Source organism: Neoarius graeffei, chromosome 17 (genome assembly GCF_027579695.1).
Source record: "Neoarius graeffei isolate fNeoGra1 chromosome 17, fNeoGra1.pri, whole genome shotgun sequence".
Classification (NCBI taxonomy): domain Eukaryota; kingdom Metazoa; phylum Chordata; class Actinopteri; order Siluriformes; family Ariidae; genus Neoarius; species Neoarius graeffei.
Window position 1 is genome coordinate 10814057 of NC_083585.1, and position 19362 is coordinate 10833418.

Genomic DNA, 19362 nt, shown 5'->3' on the forward strand with positions numbered 1-19362 from the left:
CTCCTCTATGACCCGCCACGCCTACTTAGATCAAAAGGTGCAGGCTATCTGCTGGTACCTCGTATAGTGAAGGCTACATCAGGGGGCAGAGCCTTTTCTTACAAAGCCCCACTGTTATGGAACAGCCTTCCAAGTAATGTTCGGGAATCAGACACAGTCTCAGCATTTAAGTCTAGGCTGAAAACATATCTGTTTAGTCAAGCCTTTTGTTAATGGTGTTTATGAGGTAAAGGAGTAGATCTGGAGGGTCCTCAGACATAGAGTGTTTTGGTAAACTGGGATGTATGGATGCTGTCAGTCCCCACTCGCTTGCTCACTCGAGTTTGTTGACGGTGCAGTGGCTGGCTGCTTTATGTCCCGGGGCTCCCTCATGCCTGTGTTACCTTCTGGCTCTCTCCTTTTAGTTATGCTGTCATAGTTAGTTGCCGGAGTCCCTGCTTGTACTCGGTGCAATATGTATACTGTTCCTACTTATTCAGGTGACATTGGGCATACCTAACCACCTGTGTTTTCTTTCTCTCCCCCCCCCACCCCAAATCTGTCCCTCTGAGTTACATGGAGTCAACAGGAAATCTTTTGGTGGAGACGGTGGGGACCTCGACTGGCTATCGTAGCCTGCAGGGAATCGGCCGTCAGACATTCTGTCGCATGTCCCAGACCCGGTGAAATGTAACTGAATTGTCTTGGCCAGGCCTAAGGGTCCCATCTGCATCTCATCATTGCTGAGGAGTGTGCTCCCATCACCCAATCAAGCATCCAGCCAGAGCAGGTCATGATATATTTTTTACCATATTAACATGCCATTGTGCGTCATGCCTGATGTAAAGACTCTCGTCTCTGCGAGCCTACCACACAGATTTAATACTTGTCATTTTTAGGGCATACCTAACAACGTGTTTTCTTCCCCCCCCCCCCCCCCCCCCCCCCATCTGTCCCTCTGAGTTACATGTTGATCCTGGGATTGAGATGCTGGCCTCTTCTGCCCCTCGGACCTGCTTGATCCATCCTGGTGCCCTGTGTCTGGTCGGAGTTTTATCGCCCCACTCCTGTGAAGGACGGCCCCATGAGGACAGTTGAGGGTTATACCTGTTAAAACTGTTAATATTATAGTCAGGCTGTCTGTTGTTGCCCAAATGAGGATGGGTTCCCTTTTGAGTCTGGTTCCTCTCGAGGTTTCTTCCTCATGTCGTCTGAGGGAGTTTTTCCTTGCCACCGTCGCCACAGGCTTGCTCATTGGGGATAGATTAGGGATAAAATTAGCTCATGTTTTAAGTCGTTCAAATTCTGTAAAGCTGCTTTGCGACAATGTTTATTGTTAAAAGCGCTGTACAAATAAACTTGATTTGATTTGATTTGACCATAGCGGCCTCGTTCTTCAAAGCCACCCCATATGAGAAAACGAGTCAGAGATGGAGAGCTATAACGGATGCAATCACTAACTTCATTGCCGAAAACATGATCCCAGTTAGTATAGTGGAAAAACCAGGCTTCCAAAAATTACTAAACACACTCGATCCCAAATATGAGTTGCCTGGTCGCAGACATTTTACAGAGAAGGCAATACCGGAATTATACACATCTGAGAGGCAGAGCCAGAAAACATTCAGTTCAAAAGTGTGCAAAGAGAAAAATTATGTTTTGAAGATCTCTCGCTTCTCTCCCTCAATCTCTGTCTCTCTATTGTAAATGTTCCAGTGGTTCTCAGTAGTCAGGTTAATAGCTTGGAGATCTATTTTTTTTTTTTTTAATAATTTAATGAAAGAGCACTTTTCTTATTTAGGCTAAATGTCTTTCTCAGTGTTGAGCTTGCACTTTATTGATTTGAGCTCTGAGCAGCTCTGTATTGTGTTGCCCCTTTGTTGCAATTTTCAAGATTGTTTTTGCAGTTTGTGCCACATCTTTGTTGAATAAAAATAGTCTTATTTCAATTCAATTGTGATTAATCACCAACATGAAAATTTAAAATGTGTTGTTGAAAACCACCTGTAAAGTTAAAGGGATAGTTCGGGATTTTTGACATGAATCTGTATGGCATCCCCATCAATAGTGTCGTGCAAACACACTGACTTACCCCTGACAGCATCCTGTGAGTCCAGTTCTTGTCCAGTTTTGGTCCAGACGAAAGTAGTCCGGCAAGTTTGTTGGGGTCACGAAAGTAAAACGTTTTTCGTCTCAAATCAGTATGTGTTCAAAAGAGTGATATATTTGCATCACAAAACCGTTGCCAAATAAAAAGTCAGACCTCGAAATCGCTTGGCATTATTTTCTCTCCCTTCTTATCACTGCGCGCTGCCTGCTTCATCCAGCTGTGGCTCCAGCTTCAAGGATGAGCTGGAGCCGCATAAGTAGGAGTCCCGGCGGGTGGTTTGTATTCGATTCGTTTATATCCCGACCTTGTCAGCTGTCAGATTTATGTTCATGGACCCGGTAAGCTGGTAAATATTTTTTTTTCTTTACTAAATTCTAACAGAAAACGAGAGCGCCCGAAAGGGAAAACCAAGCCGAGCCGCCTCATGGCTGTAATGCAAATTGCTTTCCTCCTCAGTATACAAGTGCGCTTCCATGGCAGGGAAAAAGAAACTACCACTGCTGCCTATGTAGTGCCCTATTTATACAAATAGGAGTCATTCAGGATTCAGCCATGACACGGAGCAAAAACGAGTGTAAAGATTCTTAAAAAAAAAAAAATTTTTTAATTAAAGCGAATAGCAGAAGTTTCACCAATTATACTTTTAATGGTATAATGGCGATTAAGATGGTGGCGCATACGGACGCAGCGGCCCCTCTCTCTCTGCGTTTAGTGTCTAAAAGTGTGTGTTCTAGTGCATGTCTGTGTGCTTTATGTCTACGTACATGTGCGAGTAGTGCACTGACAACGTCGGTCACAAGATATTGCCATGACTGCCTTCTAGCTATAGGAAATATGACCAAACAACTTGTCTTGGACCAGAAAGTCATTGAGGAACTTCGAGGACTGGGTCTTCTCCGCCGGACTACTACATCACTGGACTCGCCTGCTGTGTCTCACCCAGAGAGGAGGCGCCGAAAGTGGTGCGAGAGGAAACAGAAGCGTGGCAAGTGCGGAGGTATCCGGGCTAGGCTAGCCGCTAGCCCGCACAGACCCGCGATACCATCCCTCATTCTGGCCAATGTACGCTCAGTAGACAACAAAATGGATCACACAGAACTCTTGAGATCTGTGCTACATGATGTGAGGGATTGCTGTGTTTTCATCTTTACGGAATCCTGGCTGAATAACAACATCCCGGACTCTGTTATCCAGCTGGCTGGGCTAACATGCTACTGCACTGACCGACCCTTTATGGAAGGAGGCAAGACTTGCGGCGGGGGAGTGTGTTTACATCAGTGATGCTTGGTGCCAGAATGCTGCTGTTGTGTACAGACACTGTTCTCCGCTGGCGGAGTTTATCAAGTGTCGACCCTTCTACCTACCGAGGGAGTTTACATTGATTCTGCTCATCGCTGTTTACATCCCTCCCACTGCTAACACCAACGTTAGGAGCAAGGCACTCCATGAACTCTACCAGGCCATCAGTGAACAACAGACCGCACACCCAGATGGATTCCTCATCACAGCAGGTGACTTCAATCATGCAGATTTAAAGGTTTTACTGCCCAAATTACGTCAGCATGTGGACTTTCCAACAAGAGGTGACAACTTGCTGGACTTGGTGTACACAACTCTCAAAAGAGCTTACAAGGCCTCCCCCCTCCCCCACCTGGGTCTCACTGATGACATTACAATCATGCTGAGATCTGCATATAAACCCAGAGTGAGAGCCATCAGACCAACACAAAAGGAGGTACGTGTGTGGCCAGAGGGGACCTCCTATACTCTGAAAGACTGTTTTAGCACAACACACTGGGACATTTTCAAAGAAGCAGCCACTTACAACGACCACATAGACTTAGAGGAATACACTGAGGCTGTCACATCATACATCGCTAAATGCACTGATGTCATTCACTGCAAAACCATCACTGTTTGTGCTAACCAGAAGCCTTGGCTGACAGGAGAGGTTCACAGGCTCCTGCAGGCTTGAGATGCAGCCTTTAGGGCCAGTGACACTGCAGGTCTAACAACAGCCAGAGCCAACCTGTCCCGCGGCATCAGGGAGGCAAAACGTCAGTACAGCAATAAAATATCTGGACACTTCAGCAACACCAGAGATGCACAGTCTCTCTGGCATGGCATTCAAACCCTCACAAACTACAAAGCCCCACCACGGACCTGTGAGTGTGACATCACATTGCTAAACTGCCTAAATGACTTCTTTGGATGCTTTGAAACACAAAACAACACACCAGCACAGAAGACCACTCCTCCCCCAGATGAACAGGCCGTATGTCTGGATCCAGCCAGCGTGGAGAGAACCTTCTCCAGGATCAACTCATGTAAGGCAGCTGGACCAGACAACATACCTGGTCGTGTTCTGAAGGACTGTGCCATGGAGCTCAGGGATGTCCTCGCTGACATATTTAACATCTCCCTGAACCAAGCTGTTGTCCGCACATGTTTCAAAGCTACAACCATAATACCAGTGCCAAAGAAGCCCCTCCCATCTAGCTATAACGACTGTCAGCCCCTAGCACTGACTTCTGTCATCATGAAGTGCTTTGAGCGACTGGTCATGCAGAACATCAAGTCTATTCCCCCTCCCTCTCATGACCCGTTCCAGTTTGCATATAGGTCAAACAGGTCCATAGAGGATGCTATCTCCGCTGCTCTCCACCCAGCCCTCACTCACCTGGACTCAAAGAACACCTATGTGCGAATGCTATTCTTGGATTACAGTTCGGCATTCAACACAATCATTCCCCAGCAGCTAATACAAAAACTTGGACATTTGGGACCCAACATCTCTCTTTGTAACTGGGTGCTGGACTTTCTGACAGGGAGGCCACAGAACGTTTGGGTCGGTAGTAACACCTCAAGGACCATCATGCTGAGCACAGGGGCCCCAAAAGGGTGTGTGCTCAGCCCACTGCTCTTCACCTTGCTGACCCATGACTGTACATATCTACAGCACCAACCACATCAAGTTTGCAGATGACACGACAGTGGTGGGCCTCATCACTAACAACGATGAAGCTAACTACAGGAATGAGGTGAGCCAACTGGTCAAGTGGAGTAAAGACAATAATCTCTTCCTGAATGTGGAGAAGACCAAAGAGATTGTAGTCGACTTCAGGAGAGGTCACTCACAGCATCCCCCTCTGACCGTCGATGGTGCTGCAGTGGAGAGGGTGAGCAGCACCAAATTCCTAGGGGTGCACATCGCTGAGGACCTCTCCTGGTCCAACAACACTGCATCGCTGGCCAAGAAGGCTCAAACTCGCCTCTACTTCCTCTGCAAACTGAGGAGTGCATGAGTCCCACCCCCCATCATGTGCTCATTCTACAGGGGCACCATTAAGTGTCCTCACTGGCTGCATCACTGCATGGTACGGAGGCTGCAGTGCCTCCTGCCGGAAGACTCTGCAACGCATAGTGTACACGGCCAGCAAGGTCATCGGTACCCCTCAGCCTTCCCTTATGGACATCTATCACTCCCGTCTCGCCCGCAGAGCCATCAGCATTGCTGGTGACACCTCCCACCCTTCACACTCACCTGCCCTCAGGGAAAAGGTACCGGAGCCTCCAGGCCCGCTCCACAAGACTGCTGAACAGCTTCATCTGCCAGGCTGTCAGGATGCTGAACTCTGTCCACTACCTACCCCATACCCCTGGTCTGTAACACATTCATTCACACAAGAAACTGTCTCATCCGTTTGCATATCACACCACAAGCATTAGCATTACTGCTGTATCTGCTGCTATTGCTCATTTGTGCTACTGTTCATATACAGGTGTATAAACTGCTCTTCTAGCACCTTCTCCGTTAGATATTGTACTGTATTTGCACTATTTCTATTTTGTATATTGTTTTGATTTTAGAGTGTATTTTTATCTATATTATCTATATTTATAAATATTTATGTATATTGTTTTTCTTACAACCCCGATTCCAAAAAAGTTGTGGCAAAATACAAATTGTAAATAAAAATGGAATGCAATAATTTACAAATCTCAAAAACTGATATTGTATTCACAATAGAACATGGACAACATATCAAATGTCGAAAGCGTGACATTTTGAAATTTCATGCCAAATATTGGCTCATTTGAAATTTCATGACAGCAACACATCTCAAAAAAGTTGGGACAGGGGCAATAAGAGGCTGGAAAAGTTAAAGGTACAAAAAAAGGAACAGCTGGAGGACCAAAGTGCAACTCATTAGGTCAATTGGCAATAGGTCATTAACATGACTGGGTATAAAAAGAACATCTTGGAGTGGCAGCGGCTCTCAGAAGTAAAGATGGGAAGAGGATCACCAATCCCCCTAATTCTGCACTGACAAATACTGGAGCAATATCAGAAAGGAGTTCAACAGTGTAAAATTGCAAAGAGTTTGAACATATCATCATCTACAGTGCATAATATCATCAAAAGATTCAGAGAATCTGGAAGAATGTCTGTGCGTAAGGATCAAGGCCGGAAAACCATACTGGGTGCCTGTGATCTTCGGGCCCTTAGACGGCACTGCATCACATACAGGCATGCTTCTGTATTGGAAATCATAAAATGGGCTCAGGAATATTTCCAGAGAACATTATCTGTGAACACAATTCACCGTGCCATCCGACGTTGCCAGCTAAAACTCTATAGTTCAAAGAAGAAGCCGTATCTAAACATGATCCAGAAGCGCAAACGTCTTCTCTGGGCCAAGACTCCTTTAAAATGGACTATGGCAAAGTGGAAAACTGTTCTGTGGTCAGACGAATCAAAATTTGAAGTTCTTTATGGAAATTGGGGACGCCATGTCATTCGGACTAAAGAGGAGAAGGACGACCCAAGTTATCAGCGCTCAGTTCAGAAGCCTGCATCTCTGATGGTATGGGGTTGCATTAGTGCGTGTGGCATGGGCAGCTTACACATCTGGAAAGACACCATCAATGCTGAAAGGTATATCCAGGTTCTAGAGCAACATATGCTCCCATCCAGACGACGCCTGTTTCAGGGAAGACCTTGCATTTTCCAACATGACAATGCCAAACCACATACTGCATCAATTACAGCATCATGGCTGCGCAGAAGAAGGGTCCGGGTACTGAACTGGCCAGCCTGCAGTTCAGATCTTTCACCCATAGAAAACATTTGGCGCATCATAAAACGGAAGATACGACAAAAAAGACCTAAGACAGTTGAGCAACTAGGATCCTACATTAGACAAGAATGGGTTAACATTCCTATCCCTAAACTTGAGCAACTTGTCTCCTCAGTCCCCAGACGTTTACAGACGTAAACGTCCCCAGACGTTTACAGTAAAGGGAAAAGGGGATGTCTCACAGTGGTAAACATGGCCTTGTCCCAACTTTTTTTGAGATGTGGTGTTGTCATGAAATTTAAAATCGCCTAATTTTTCTCTTTAAATGATGATACATTTTCTCAGTTTAAACATTTGATATGTCATCTATGTTCTATTCTGAATAAAATATGGAATTTTGAAACTTCCACATCATTGCATTCCGTTTTTATTTATAATTTGTACTTTGTCCCAACTTTTTGGAATCGGGGTTGTATTTATTTATTTTTGTATTGTAATCTTTATCTGTTTTTTACAAGTAAGGTGAGAGAGAAACGGCATTGCAATTCTCCTATGTGTCCTGGATATATAGTGAATTGACAGTGAAGAATCTTTGAATCTTTAACTTTTACTCTTAGTTTTCCCATTTGTCAAAGAAAATATCAGAAATTTATTTTAAAAAAATTATTCATTGAAAAACATAAATACTCATTACAACTCTTGTTGAATGGCTCGAACTCTTAGCCTAAATATCTGCCAAAAAGCTAAAAAAAAAAAAATTACAAAACCTTTCATTTGACCTTCCAGAAGAACCAAACAAAAGCTGTGATAATCAAACGGTATATTTTCTTAAAATAAACACCACTTACTTGATATTGAATCAGTAGCCTTGGTGAACCACGAGATGAATTTCATTTTCTTTTTATCTGCCGATTATCTTCCGATACTACGAAGTTATAACGAGGTTTTTCTTATTTTGTTTCTAGTTCTGATTCGTTCTGAAGTTTATCAAGAAATAGAACGGGTAATTGAACTTGATCAGGATAAGTGCTAGTCGGTTACGAAGTTTAGCTGTTATGCTCATTCTTACATTCTTATACAAGTTCTTCTGTACCTTTTGATAATGCGAAATCAACTGTTTATATCGCGAGATCACGATTCACCGTTCTGGTGATTGTAATGCTTATCTGCATGCACTATTGTAATCTGCATGCGCAGTGCGTGATTGGTGCACTCTTACATTCTTACAGCATGATGACATAGTGGCTACTGCCTCTCTATGAGGCAGTAGCCACAATAAAGTGAAAACATGCATGCTAGTTTACAATATGGCAGACACGATCAAATGGATCAAACAAAAGCACATCTGAGGACTTGGACGTCTCCTGAACTTCAAAACAATGCGAAATAACGGAAAATGGTGAGAAAAGTAATTTGTGAATCAAAACAAAATAAATCAGAAGAACTTACAAACCTTTCATGAAGTGATCACTGCAAATTCCAGTGTTCTTCGACTTGGCTCCCCTCCATCGCAAGTTGGTTCAAGAGCCACCTTTCTTGTCTGCTTTTGGTAAAATCCTTTGCTCTTTCACCCTTTATCACTTCACGGAGAACTCAGAAGAAACTTTTTATCAGTTTCACGGTTTGATCGATTCGAACAGCACAAACCAACACAAGCATAGGGCATTTTAACAACGAGCAAGGTACCCCAGTGATGGTAACGCTTTGTAAACAGTGAGCTTAGCTGATCACCACTTCGTCTTACATATCTAATGAGGCAGATGTGACATTGGATGCAATCACCCATCTAGGTTTTTTGTGACCTCACAAAAAAGTTAGGGTCAGGGTCAAAACAACCCTGGTAAACAGTTTGATCAACATCAAGAGCATTATGTAGACTGTGGTGAGAGAGGGGAAAGGAAGTGCTTGTGTCTCGGTGCTCATAGAACTGAACTATTCTCATGTGTGACAGTTTCTTGACAACTTCACTGCAACTTCACTGTTAACCCTTTGATGCAAAACATGGGTCAAAAATGACCCGCATTCATTTTCCAGGTTATTTCATGCTGACTGAGTTTTTCTTTGCTCTACTGTATCTTTTGAAATCAATTTATTTTATGATTGAATATTCCAAGTATTCTTTAAATATCTTGTTTTTAATTACCACAAATCATTAATTTTTTCTTTCCTACTTTATGAACAAAAATACTTTTTATATTACTACACATGGGTCATCCAAGTGTGATTTAAAATTAAATGTCTTAATACTATAATAATAATTTGTTTCAAGTAATTACTTTAGCAGTGAATGGGGCCAGTTATTTATTTATTAACTATGTAGTTAGCTAAGCCAACTACAATAAAATTAGCTAACTAAAGTAGAATATGTCAACAGCTAGGTAGCTAATAGTAATTACTTGTAACTTTCTGACAAGTAATCTACTCACTCTCAAGGTAACCTAAACATAATCAATTTTTTTCTAAGGTAATGTTAGAACAATTGAAAAACATTTACTTCCATGTATTAGATGGGCAAAGGGCGCTGTGCTGAGCTGTGAAATGTCTGACACAAGCACAATTCACAGTTCCCACCAAACGCTGTAGTAAATGCATGCGGGTCGTTTCTGACCCATGTGTGTAAACTTGATGTAGAATTACAAAAGCTGTGCTTGTTCATAACTTAAGAAAGGAAAAATAAAAATGATGATTTGTGCTAAACAAAAACGAGATATTTACTGCATATTTGGAAAAGTAAATGACAAAATGAATTTATTTCAGAAGTATATCATAGAAACACTCAGCCATACATGAAATAACCTGGAAAATGAATGCAGGTCGTTTTTGACCCATGTTGTGCATTAGAAGGGTAGTGATACAAAAAGGGTTTTTATTCAAAAAGTAAGAAAGGAAAAAATAAAATAAGGATGTATGATGATCAAAAACAAGTTAATTGAGGAATACCTTGAATACTGAATGATGGAATTAATTTATTGCAAAGATATAGAAGATAAAAACTCAGCTGGGTCACTTTTGACCCATGTTTTGCATCAAAAGGTTAACACTCATGACACCATTTTGTTGTATGCGATTCATGGCTCCTTGTGTTAATTTTTAATGACCATGCTGTAATAACTGTTCTGTGTGCTCAGGTCAGGCACACTTGCACTCTGTATCAAAGATATGGTTTCAATGCAATAGCCTAAGTTTTATGGACTCAAAGATGGCAATTTTTTTTTGTGTGTGTTACCTAGGCCACTAATGACCATAGGATCCTTTTTGTGTAGAATAGGCTAGGCATGAGCTGCCTTCCTGCTGCAACATTAATGTGATATTCATATAGGATATCGCATCTCTTAATATGTTTAAAAGTTCAGGGTGGGTTTCCCAAAAGCCTCTTAATGCTAAGAGCATCTTAACTAGGAGCGAGAGCATTCATTGTGCTGCTCACTCTATCATTTAAGGATGATCTTTGTGCTGCGATGCTTTTGGGAAACTCAGGCCAGTTTTGTTCACATGCAGGAATACTAGTGTCTTGCTAAGTAATGAAATAAGTCAATAAATTGATAAATATTTTTAAAATAAATGTTATACACATTGTGACTTTATGTGCCAAGCTTCATATCAGCCTCTGTTACTAATAAGGTGACCTGGTCTCTTTACTGGAGGTATTGATCTCAAGCCCAGGGTTTCTTTGTTGGTCCCTGCAGTCAGTATGCCTGCTGTTATCAAATTGCAGCTTCAGGGTGCATTAAGCATGTAGAAGAACTCATTAATGAAATTGGTAGAATAGCCAGGTGAAATAACCCTCTGTGGAATAGCCCAGCAACTCTGGTTTCATGGACTGATGTGCTATGAAATGGATTAGGCACTTGTTCATTCAGTCATATGGGGTGGAGGATCCAATGGTAATTTTGCCAGGGTTGCTTTGACATCAGCCTGGAACACATTCAGTGCTACTGCTGTGTGTACTCATGCTTCTTACTCTGATCTTCAGTCTGCGCTGCAGTGCTTTGAGCTCCCAGCACTCTCTGCTGAAGTGGGCCTCAAGTTCAGAGAATGAGACACAGCCCCTGGGCATGTTAGGGTCCGTCTTTGTATTCAAGGTGCTTGTACATCCTTGAGCTCTGTATTTCATTATGCTATTGTATTTCTGTCAACAGTTCTTGCATTTAGCCTATGCCCTCTGTCAGCTCCTCAAATCTGTATTCCCACAAAGTAAAGGCCATCTATGAGACTGCTCAGCAAACTCTTCTATCCACTTTTTATTTGGACAGCTGCAACACAGCAAACTGTGTTGTGGGCTTTGTGTCTGCTTTAGGGTTCACTTTTCACTGCAGCTGTGCAGTACCAGAGGAATGTGATGCATAGGCAAAAGTATTTTCATAGCCTGTGAGGCACATTGCATGTGTTGCTATTAACGCAGACGGCTGGGAAAGTTGACAAAGTTCAACAATTCGCAAAAGTTATAATTTTATGGATGTTTTTTTTTTTGTGTGTGAGAGAAAGTCTTGCCACCCTTCCTCATAGCTCAGACATTATGAAGAATATGAGAGATTGTTGTCACATTCAGGGAGTGACCAGTACTTGCCAGATATTTCTGCAGATCCCATAATGTTGCTGTAGGAATCTCTGTAGCCTCTATGTTAAATTTTCTTCCTTGTCCTTTCATCAAATATGGAGGGACATCCTGTTCTTAGTAATGTCACTCTGGTGCCCCATTTTCTGCACTTGTTAATGATGGCCTTCATAGTGTTTCATGATACGTCTAATGTTTTTGAAACTGTTTTGAACCCAGCTCCTTAATAACTTTTTCAACAGTGAGATCCCATACCTGCCTCGTAAGCTTGTTCCAGACCATGACTTAAGCAGTTGGATGAAATCGTGAAGATGTCAAGACCATCCAACAGAATCGGCATACAAATTGCTTCCTTCTGGAAATTGAGTTGCTGAGATTAGCTGGCCGAGGTCGTTACTGGGGATCACCACATAGAAGTTCTCAGCTCGATCCCTTCAAAACTGTTCCTTCTATGTGGTTAACTCAAGTGGTGAACAAAGTAAGAAATGGCACCTCCAAAACGGTCTGCCGTAAGGCTCAGTCATTGTCCCTATCCTCTTCAATGTCTACATAGCAGACTATCCTGTCACAACGTCAACCAAGTATTTGTACGCAGATGACCGTGCAATCGGCTATGCAGCTGAAACCTATGAGGAGATCCAATCCACCCTAGAAGCAGATGTCTCTGCAACTACTTCAGCCAGCCTCTGGCACCTGAAATTAAGCGAATCCAAAATGGTTTGCTCGAGCTACCATCTAGCTAATCAACTTGCAAAAAAGGAGCTGGAGATAAAGATGCAGGACAAGAAGCTGAGATTCGACCCACAGCCCGTATACATCGGTGTGACCCTGGACTGCAGCCTTACGTTCAGCCCTCACCTCAAGAACGTGGCTAACAAAACATCCAAATGCATTAACATCATTAAGAAGCTCAGTGGACTACAGTGGGGAGCCAATTTCACCACTTTACGAACATCAGTCCTCACCCTTGTGTATTCCGCTGCTGAATACGCCGCAGCTCTCTGGTCCCACAGCGTCCACACCAAGGCGGGTAGTGAAGTGATGCGCCTTATCTCTGAGACCTTGAAACCTACACTGACTGAGATGCTCCCTGTAGTCTCAGGAATTCCTCCTGCAAGCATCCGGCGAGACTCAAGTCCTCAAGCTAGCAGAGAAGGCACTCGAGGAGAATAGCCTTGTTCCACCAACTCATGATGATGACACCCCCCAACGGCTATCAAGGCAGCACTTCGCCATCAAAGCTGCAGCGCTCATGAGCGTTGGACTGGCCTCCGACTCCTGGGTGGAGCAGAGATGGCGGGAGGAATGGAGCCACTCACGCAACATCTTTCACTGATTTTCCCCTCTGCAAACCCTGCGGTTACCATCTCACCCGCAAGGCGTGGACTGTCCTCAACCGCCACTGCACTGGATGGGGCAGGACCCAGTCCTTCAAGACGATTGGAGCTAGTGAGGACGACTCCTACCAGTGTGGTCGTATGCAGACAATCCCCCACATCCTTCAGGAGTGCCCAGTCTTCAGGCCACCCTATGGGCCTGATGGTCTCATCAAACTGGATGTGGACACAGTCAGCTGGTTGGAGAATGCTGACATCTCAATGTAATTCCCGAGGAAATTACACGAGCGAACGAGCCTACAAATCAAATTGAGTTCATAAAACTTAAACATAGTGACAGTTGAGAATAATTAAATCATTGATTCCTTCATGATTTTGTGCTTTTCAGTAAGTTATAAATAGGGCAGTCAAGCAATTTAAAAAATTTAATCATGATCAGTCACATAACTTTGTGTAGTTAATCATGATTAATTGCAAATGTATTTCATTCTTTAATCTCTTGAAATTTTACCCCAATGAAAGGTTTTTAAGTGCAGTGAGATTGTATTATGAAGGCTGGACAGAATGTTTCATACAAATGTGCTGAACAAGTTCAGCTAATTGTAAGAAGAAAAATAAAAGGGAAAAAAATGCCATAAAATGTTCTGCACAGGCCTCAGCATGGTGTCTCTCTTGTTTGTTTTCATGACGGTCAAAGCACATGAATGCAATGTCCGGTCTTTATCAATATAATGGGCTATAACCTCGAGGTAGCTGTGATTCCCTAGTGATGTCCAGTAGTCACCAGTGAGCATGACAGTCTCTGTGAGCTCCAACTCAGCCAGTTTTGCTCTCTCCATTTCATACAACTCGTGTATCCTAGTGATGACTGTGGCTCTTGAGGGCAACTTAAGTTGTCATTGGGAGCCATCTGTATTGCGTTGCGCAGACCTTCGTCCTCCACTTTGTAAATTGGCCTGCATGCTGTAGCTATCTACTTAGCAATTGCTTCCGTTAATTTGCTGGAGGTTGACGAGTCCATTGTTTTCCACCAAACACTGTCAAGCATGGTTGGTCGCATATTACTAGCACTGTTTTACGTGCAAGATGTGTGCTTAGCTTGCATGTGATATTGTTGGCTGGATGTACTCCGGTGATAACTCAGCCTGACCGTAGCAACACACATCCTTAGTTTTGTCAAGTGAACATCTGCCAAAGCTTTCAAATGGAACTTCCGATTTAAGAAGCCTTTCTCCAGCATTCAATTTCAGCTAGTAGTCTCAGGACTACTTGGGGGAAACCATGGCCTAAAGGTTAGAGAAGCAACTTTGGGACCAAAAGGTTGCTGGTTTGATTCCCTGGACCAGCAGGAATGGCTGAAGTGCCCAAGGCACCTAACCCCCACTGCTGTCCACTGCTGTGGGTATGTCAGGGTCCTGTTGTAAATCACCCTGGATAAGAGCGTCTGCTAAATGCTTGTAATGTATTGTGCTACAGTGTGATGCATTGAAAAGGTGGCGCATCTACGGATAAGTCATACGGACGGCCCCATGAGGACAGTTGAAAGTTACACCTGGAAGACGCTCTGGACTCTTACAGTAATGCTTTTATGGCTGAGGACTACAGTTGACTTGCTAACTTTAGGACTGCAGTTGTCATGAACAGTTTTGCACTCAAGTTTCTATCAATGAAGAGTTACATCATCAACAAAACTGTCTTCATGTTAAAACTGTTAATGTTCTAGTCAGGCTGTCTGTTGTTGCCCAAATGAGGATGGGTTCCCTTTTGAGTCTGGTTCCTCTCGAGGTTTCTTCCTCATGTCGTCTGAGGGAGTTTTTCCTTGCCACTGTTGCCGCAGGCTTGCTCGTTGGGGATAGATTAGGGATAAAATTAGCTCATGTTTTAAGTCGTTCAAATTCTGTAAAGCTGCTTTGCGACAATGTTTATTGTTAAAAGCGCTATACAAATAAACTTGACTTGACAAATGTAACCTGCGCTAACGGCACTATTTTTTAAAAGGTGTTAAAGTGAAATTGTGTTAACGTGTTATCACATTAACTTTGACAGCCCTTGTTATAAATAATTGCTTAAACAGATATTGTGCTGCTTGCAGGAGAAAATGTGAGGGAGTTTTTCTTCCGTGTGGCATCACTAACATTTGAGGCTAACGTGTTGGCAGAGCTGGAAAAAAGCAGCTCCAGACAAATCGGGGACGTTGTCAGTAAGTACAGAATGAATGACTAAATAACTACATAGATAATAACTTATGCATACAGTATGATTGCTATGTTATGACCAAAGCTGCTTTTGCAAAGTTGCTTCTGTCTTGGCCCAATGTGAAGTTTATTTTAAGCTTCAAGAAATTGCTACCTGAAGGTGATGTACTGACCTTCATAAATTTCATGTTGAAATGTATGCTGAGTATAATGCCATTGCATGATACCAGTTCTGAGCTCTACTGTTGAAATATACACTTACCGTCCACGTTAACAGGAACACCTGTATACAACTCATTTATGCAGTTATGCATATCCAATCAGCCAATCATGTGTCAGCAGCACAATGTATAAAATCATGCAGATACATCAAGCTTCAGGTAATGTCCAAATCAAACATCATAATGGGGGGGGGGGGAAAGTGTGATTTCTGACTTTGACCTTGGCATAGTTGTTGGCATCAGATGGGGCTGGTTTGAGTATTTTAAAAACCTGGCATTTTCACACGCAACAGTCTCTGGAGTTTATACAGAATTGTCAGAAGCTAGAGATAAATTTCCATGAGAAAATGCAAATGTGATTTGTGACTGGCTGTTGCATATCATAACCTGTGCAATTAGCAGCAGTCGACTGTTGTGCAACAGTATAGTACAGTGGACTACAGATACCTGCAGAGAGCAGGCATAGGAATTAAATCAGTTATGTCACAATTGCCAGTGCACTATGTCAAACTATAGAACAACATCACTGCATTGCCGGACTGATGGTCACATCAGTGCAGCATCTTCTGAGCAGTAGGGATGTGCATGTACATCACTGATGGCGATGCAGTACACATCTTGATGCATTGCCAAAGATCCGATACATTAAAGGAACAGTCCACCGTACTTCCATAATGAAATATGCTCTTATCTGAATTGAGACGAGCTGCTCCGTACCTCTCCGAGCTTTGCGCGACCTCCCAGTCAGTCAGACGCGCTGTCACTCCTGTTAGCAATGTAGCTAGGCTCAGCATGGCCAATGGTATTTTTTGGGGCTGTAGTTAGATGCGACCAAACTCTTCCACGTTTTTCCTGTTTACATAGGTTTATATGACCAGTGATATGAAACAAGTTCAGTTACGCAAATTGAAACGTAGCGATTTTCTATGCTATGGAAAGTCCGCACTATAATGACAGGCGTACTAACACCTTCTGCGCTCTTCGACAGCGCATTGATATCTGAGCTCCGTATCAATGTGCTGCCGAAGCGCGCAGAAGGTGTTAGTATGCCTGTCATTATAGTGCGGACTTTCCATAGCATAGAAAATCGCTACGTTTCAATTTGCGTAACTGAACTTGTTTCATGTCACTGGTCATATAAACCTATGTAAACAGGAAAAACGTGGAAGAGTTTGGTCGCATCTAACTACAGCCCCAAAAAATACCATTGGCCATGCTGAGCCTAGCTACATTGCTAACAGGAGTGACAGCGCGTCTGACTGCGTCTGACTGACTGGGAGGTTGCGCAAAGCTCGGAGAGGTATGGAGCAGCTCATCTCAATTCAGATAAGAGCATATTTCATTATGGAAGTACAGTGGACTGTTCCTTTAAAGATTGTTATGAAGCAACTACTAACACTATGATACGATTCACCCCTATTGCAGTGCAGTGCAATTTGGCACAATTTGATTCAACACAATACGATTCGATGCAAAAGAATATGATGTACAATTAAATATGGTAGCTCTTCCTCCTCCAAGATAATCCTCCAATGTGATTCAAGGAGGGTCTGATGCGAGAAGGGTCTTTTTAGTTTGAAATCCTGTTGACTTTAGGTCAAGACAGTCACGCGTTCAACTTGGTCAAGAGGTTTGATGAGAATTGACCACTGACAGGAGTGGAGATAATGGAGCGCATTTGGCAAGCAGTTTAGAGAGGAGGATTCAATTTAAATATAAAATTATTCCATCGCTGATGCCAGTGCAGTACGCATCTCGATGCATTGCCAATGATCCAATATGTTAAAGATTCTTATGAAGCAAGTACTAATGCAATATGGTATATTGCGATGCAGTGCGATTTGACAATTTGATTCAATACAATACAATGCAAAACAGTGATGTTATGCAATTCAGTGCAATAGCTCTTCCTCCTCCATGAATGATCCTCCATGTAACTTGAAGAGGAATCAATCTAAATATAAAATTATTGCCCAAAATTTATTGGTCACAAGACATGTAATGATTCCTCCAATTCAAGACTCTTCACTTTATGAGATTGAATATTTCATGGAGGTCTCATTCTCATCTCATTATCTCTAGCTGCTTTATCCTGTTCTACAGGGTCACAGGCAAGCTGGAGCCTATCCCAGCTGACTACGGGCGAAAGGCGGGGTACACCCTGGACAAGTCGCCAGGTCATCACAGGGCTGACACAGACACAGACAACCATTCACACTCACATTCACACCTACGGTCAATTTAGAGTCCTGCATGTCTTTGGACTGTGGGGGAAACCGGAGCACCCGGAGGAAACCCACGCGGACACGGGGAGAACACGCAAACTCCACACAGAAAGGCCCTCGCCGGCCACAGGGCTCGAACCCGGACCTTCTTGCTGTGAGGCGACAGCGCTAACCACTACACCACCGTGCCGCTTCTTCATGGAGGTATGAGTAGAAGAAATTGCCCTCATGCAGCTAATAAGACAAGATGTTGCATATGATACCCTTGAACAAAGGTCCTTATGGCAACGCTTCAATGAACTTGCATAGGAACATTTTCAATCATGAATAGAAAACATCGGTTCAAATGTCAGGTTACTTAAATGTACACAAGATTTCATAGCTTTCCAAAATAAATCGGTTACCTTTCTATAATAAAATACAACCCTGATTCCAAAAATGTTGGGACACTGTAAAACATAATTTTCTCTTGTATATGTGAACATCATTTCACAAGCTCAACTTTTTTTTTTTTTTTTGCATTAATTTGATCTCATAGCTGTCTTCATCCCAAAACCACTCAAAACTTATTCCTAAACAGAGGTGGGTAAAGGAAGCAAAAACTGTACTCAAGTAAAAGTAACTTCCTGTGATGATTTATTACATTTATAATGTATCACATTCAAATGCATCAGCATTTGTTATGTCCAAAATAAAACTTTAAAAGTGCTTGTCTAATGTCCCATAATTTTATGGAAAATCCCATAATCTCTTGTGTGAAAATCCCATGAGACCAGCAGTTTCTGAAATGCTCAAATCAACCCATCTGGCATCAACCCCCATGCCATGGTTAAAGTCACAGACATCACATTTTTCCCCATTCTGATGTTTGATTTTATACATTGTGCTGCTACCACATGATCGAATGATTGGGTAATTGCACAAGTCAGCACGTGTTCCTATTAAAGTGGACACTGAGTGTATATAAAGTATATACATACATATATGAAGTATAAATAACATCATGTGATATGATTGTCCAAACCAATTCTTTTGAGCCAACAGAATTTATGCAACAAGGTCTCCTAATTTTTCTCTTTTTTTTTCTTTACAGAAATCAGCAACAACACAAGTAACTTGTATGCAACTTCTAAAAAGAAACAGCTGAACTGCTGTCAGTGAAGGGAGTGAAACCTGAGAAATTTGCACTGAAATAAATAATGGTACCAAAGCAGAAACTGTGGGTACAGATGAGTGAGGGAGACTATAAAGTGTTTAAAGGAATTTTAAGAAAATTCGGACATGCTGAGTAATAAATATGTTCTTTGGTAGTATATTTCTTTTCCATTTCTGAGGTTATATATAATTTTTTTTTTTGTCATATCTGTGCCCCACAATTGTGCTGCCCTCGATTCTGTGTTTGTTTATAAATGATTATGGTACTATAAATCATAACTGTCAGGTAATTTATGAATTTTTTTTAGTTTACATTAAACATTTTAAGATCATACTGAATTGCACAGTTAAGTGACAGTTATTGTATTTTAATATTAAATCCAGTTGCAATAAAAAGTATTAACTACACTAACAAATTTTTATACACACTTCTATGCAGTTAGATTTTGTTTTGTATGGTTTTACACAATGCTGAACAGTTTATAGATTGTTTGGTTTTTTTTT

At 42.3% G+C, this 19362-nt stretch overlaps 1 protein-coding gene across 3 annotated transcripts in view; it reads left to right on the forward strand.

The window, feature by feature from the left end:
- The window catches only part of rab34a (RAB34, member RAS oncogene family a), a 54718-nt gene extending 35425 nt beyond the window's left edge, over positions 1-19293 (forward strand). For all 3 annotated transcript variants that reach the window (XM_060943706.1, XM_060943707.1, XM_060943708.1), the window contains exons 10-11: positions 15155-15262; positions 18797-19293. In XM_060943706.1, the coding sequence (XP_060799689.1) occupies positions 15155-15262; positions 18797-18864 (176 nt within the window). In that variant the 3' untranslated portion in view covers positions 18865-19293. The remainder of the gene's footprint in view (positions 1-15154; positions 15263-18796) is intronic.
- The last annotated feature ends 69 nt before the right edge of the window (positions 19294-19362 follow it).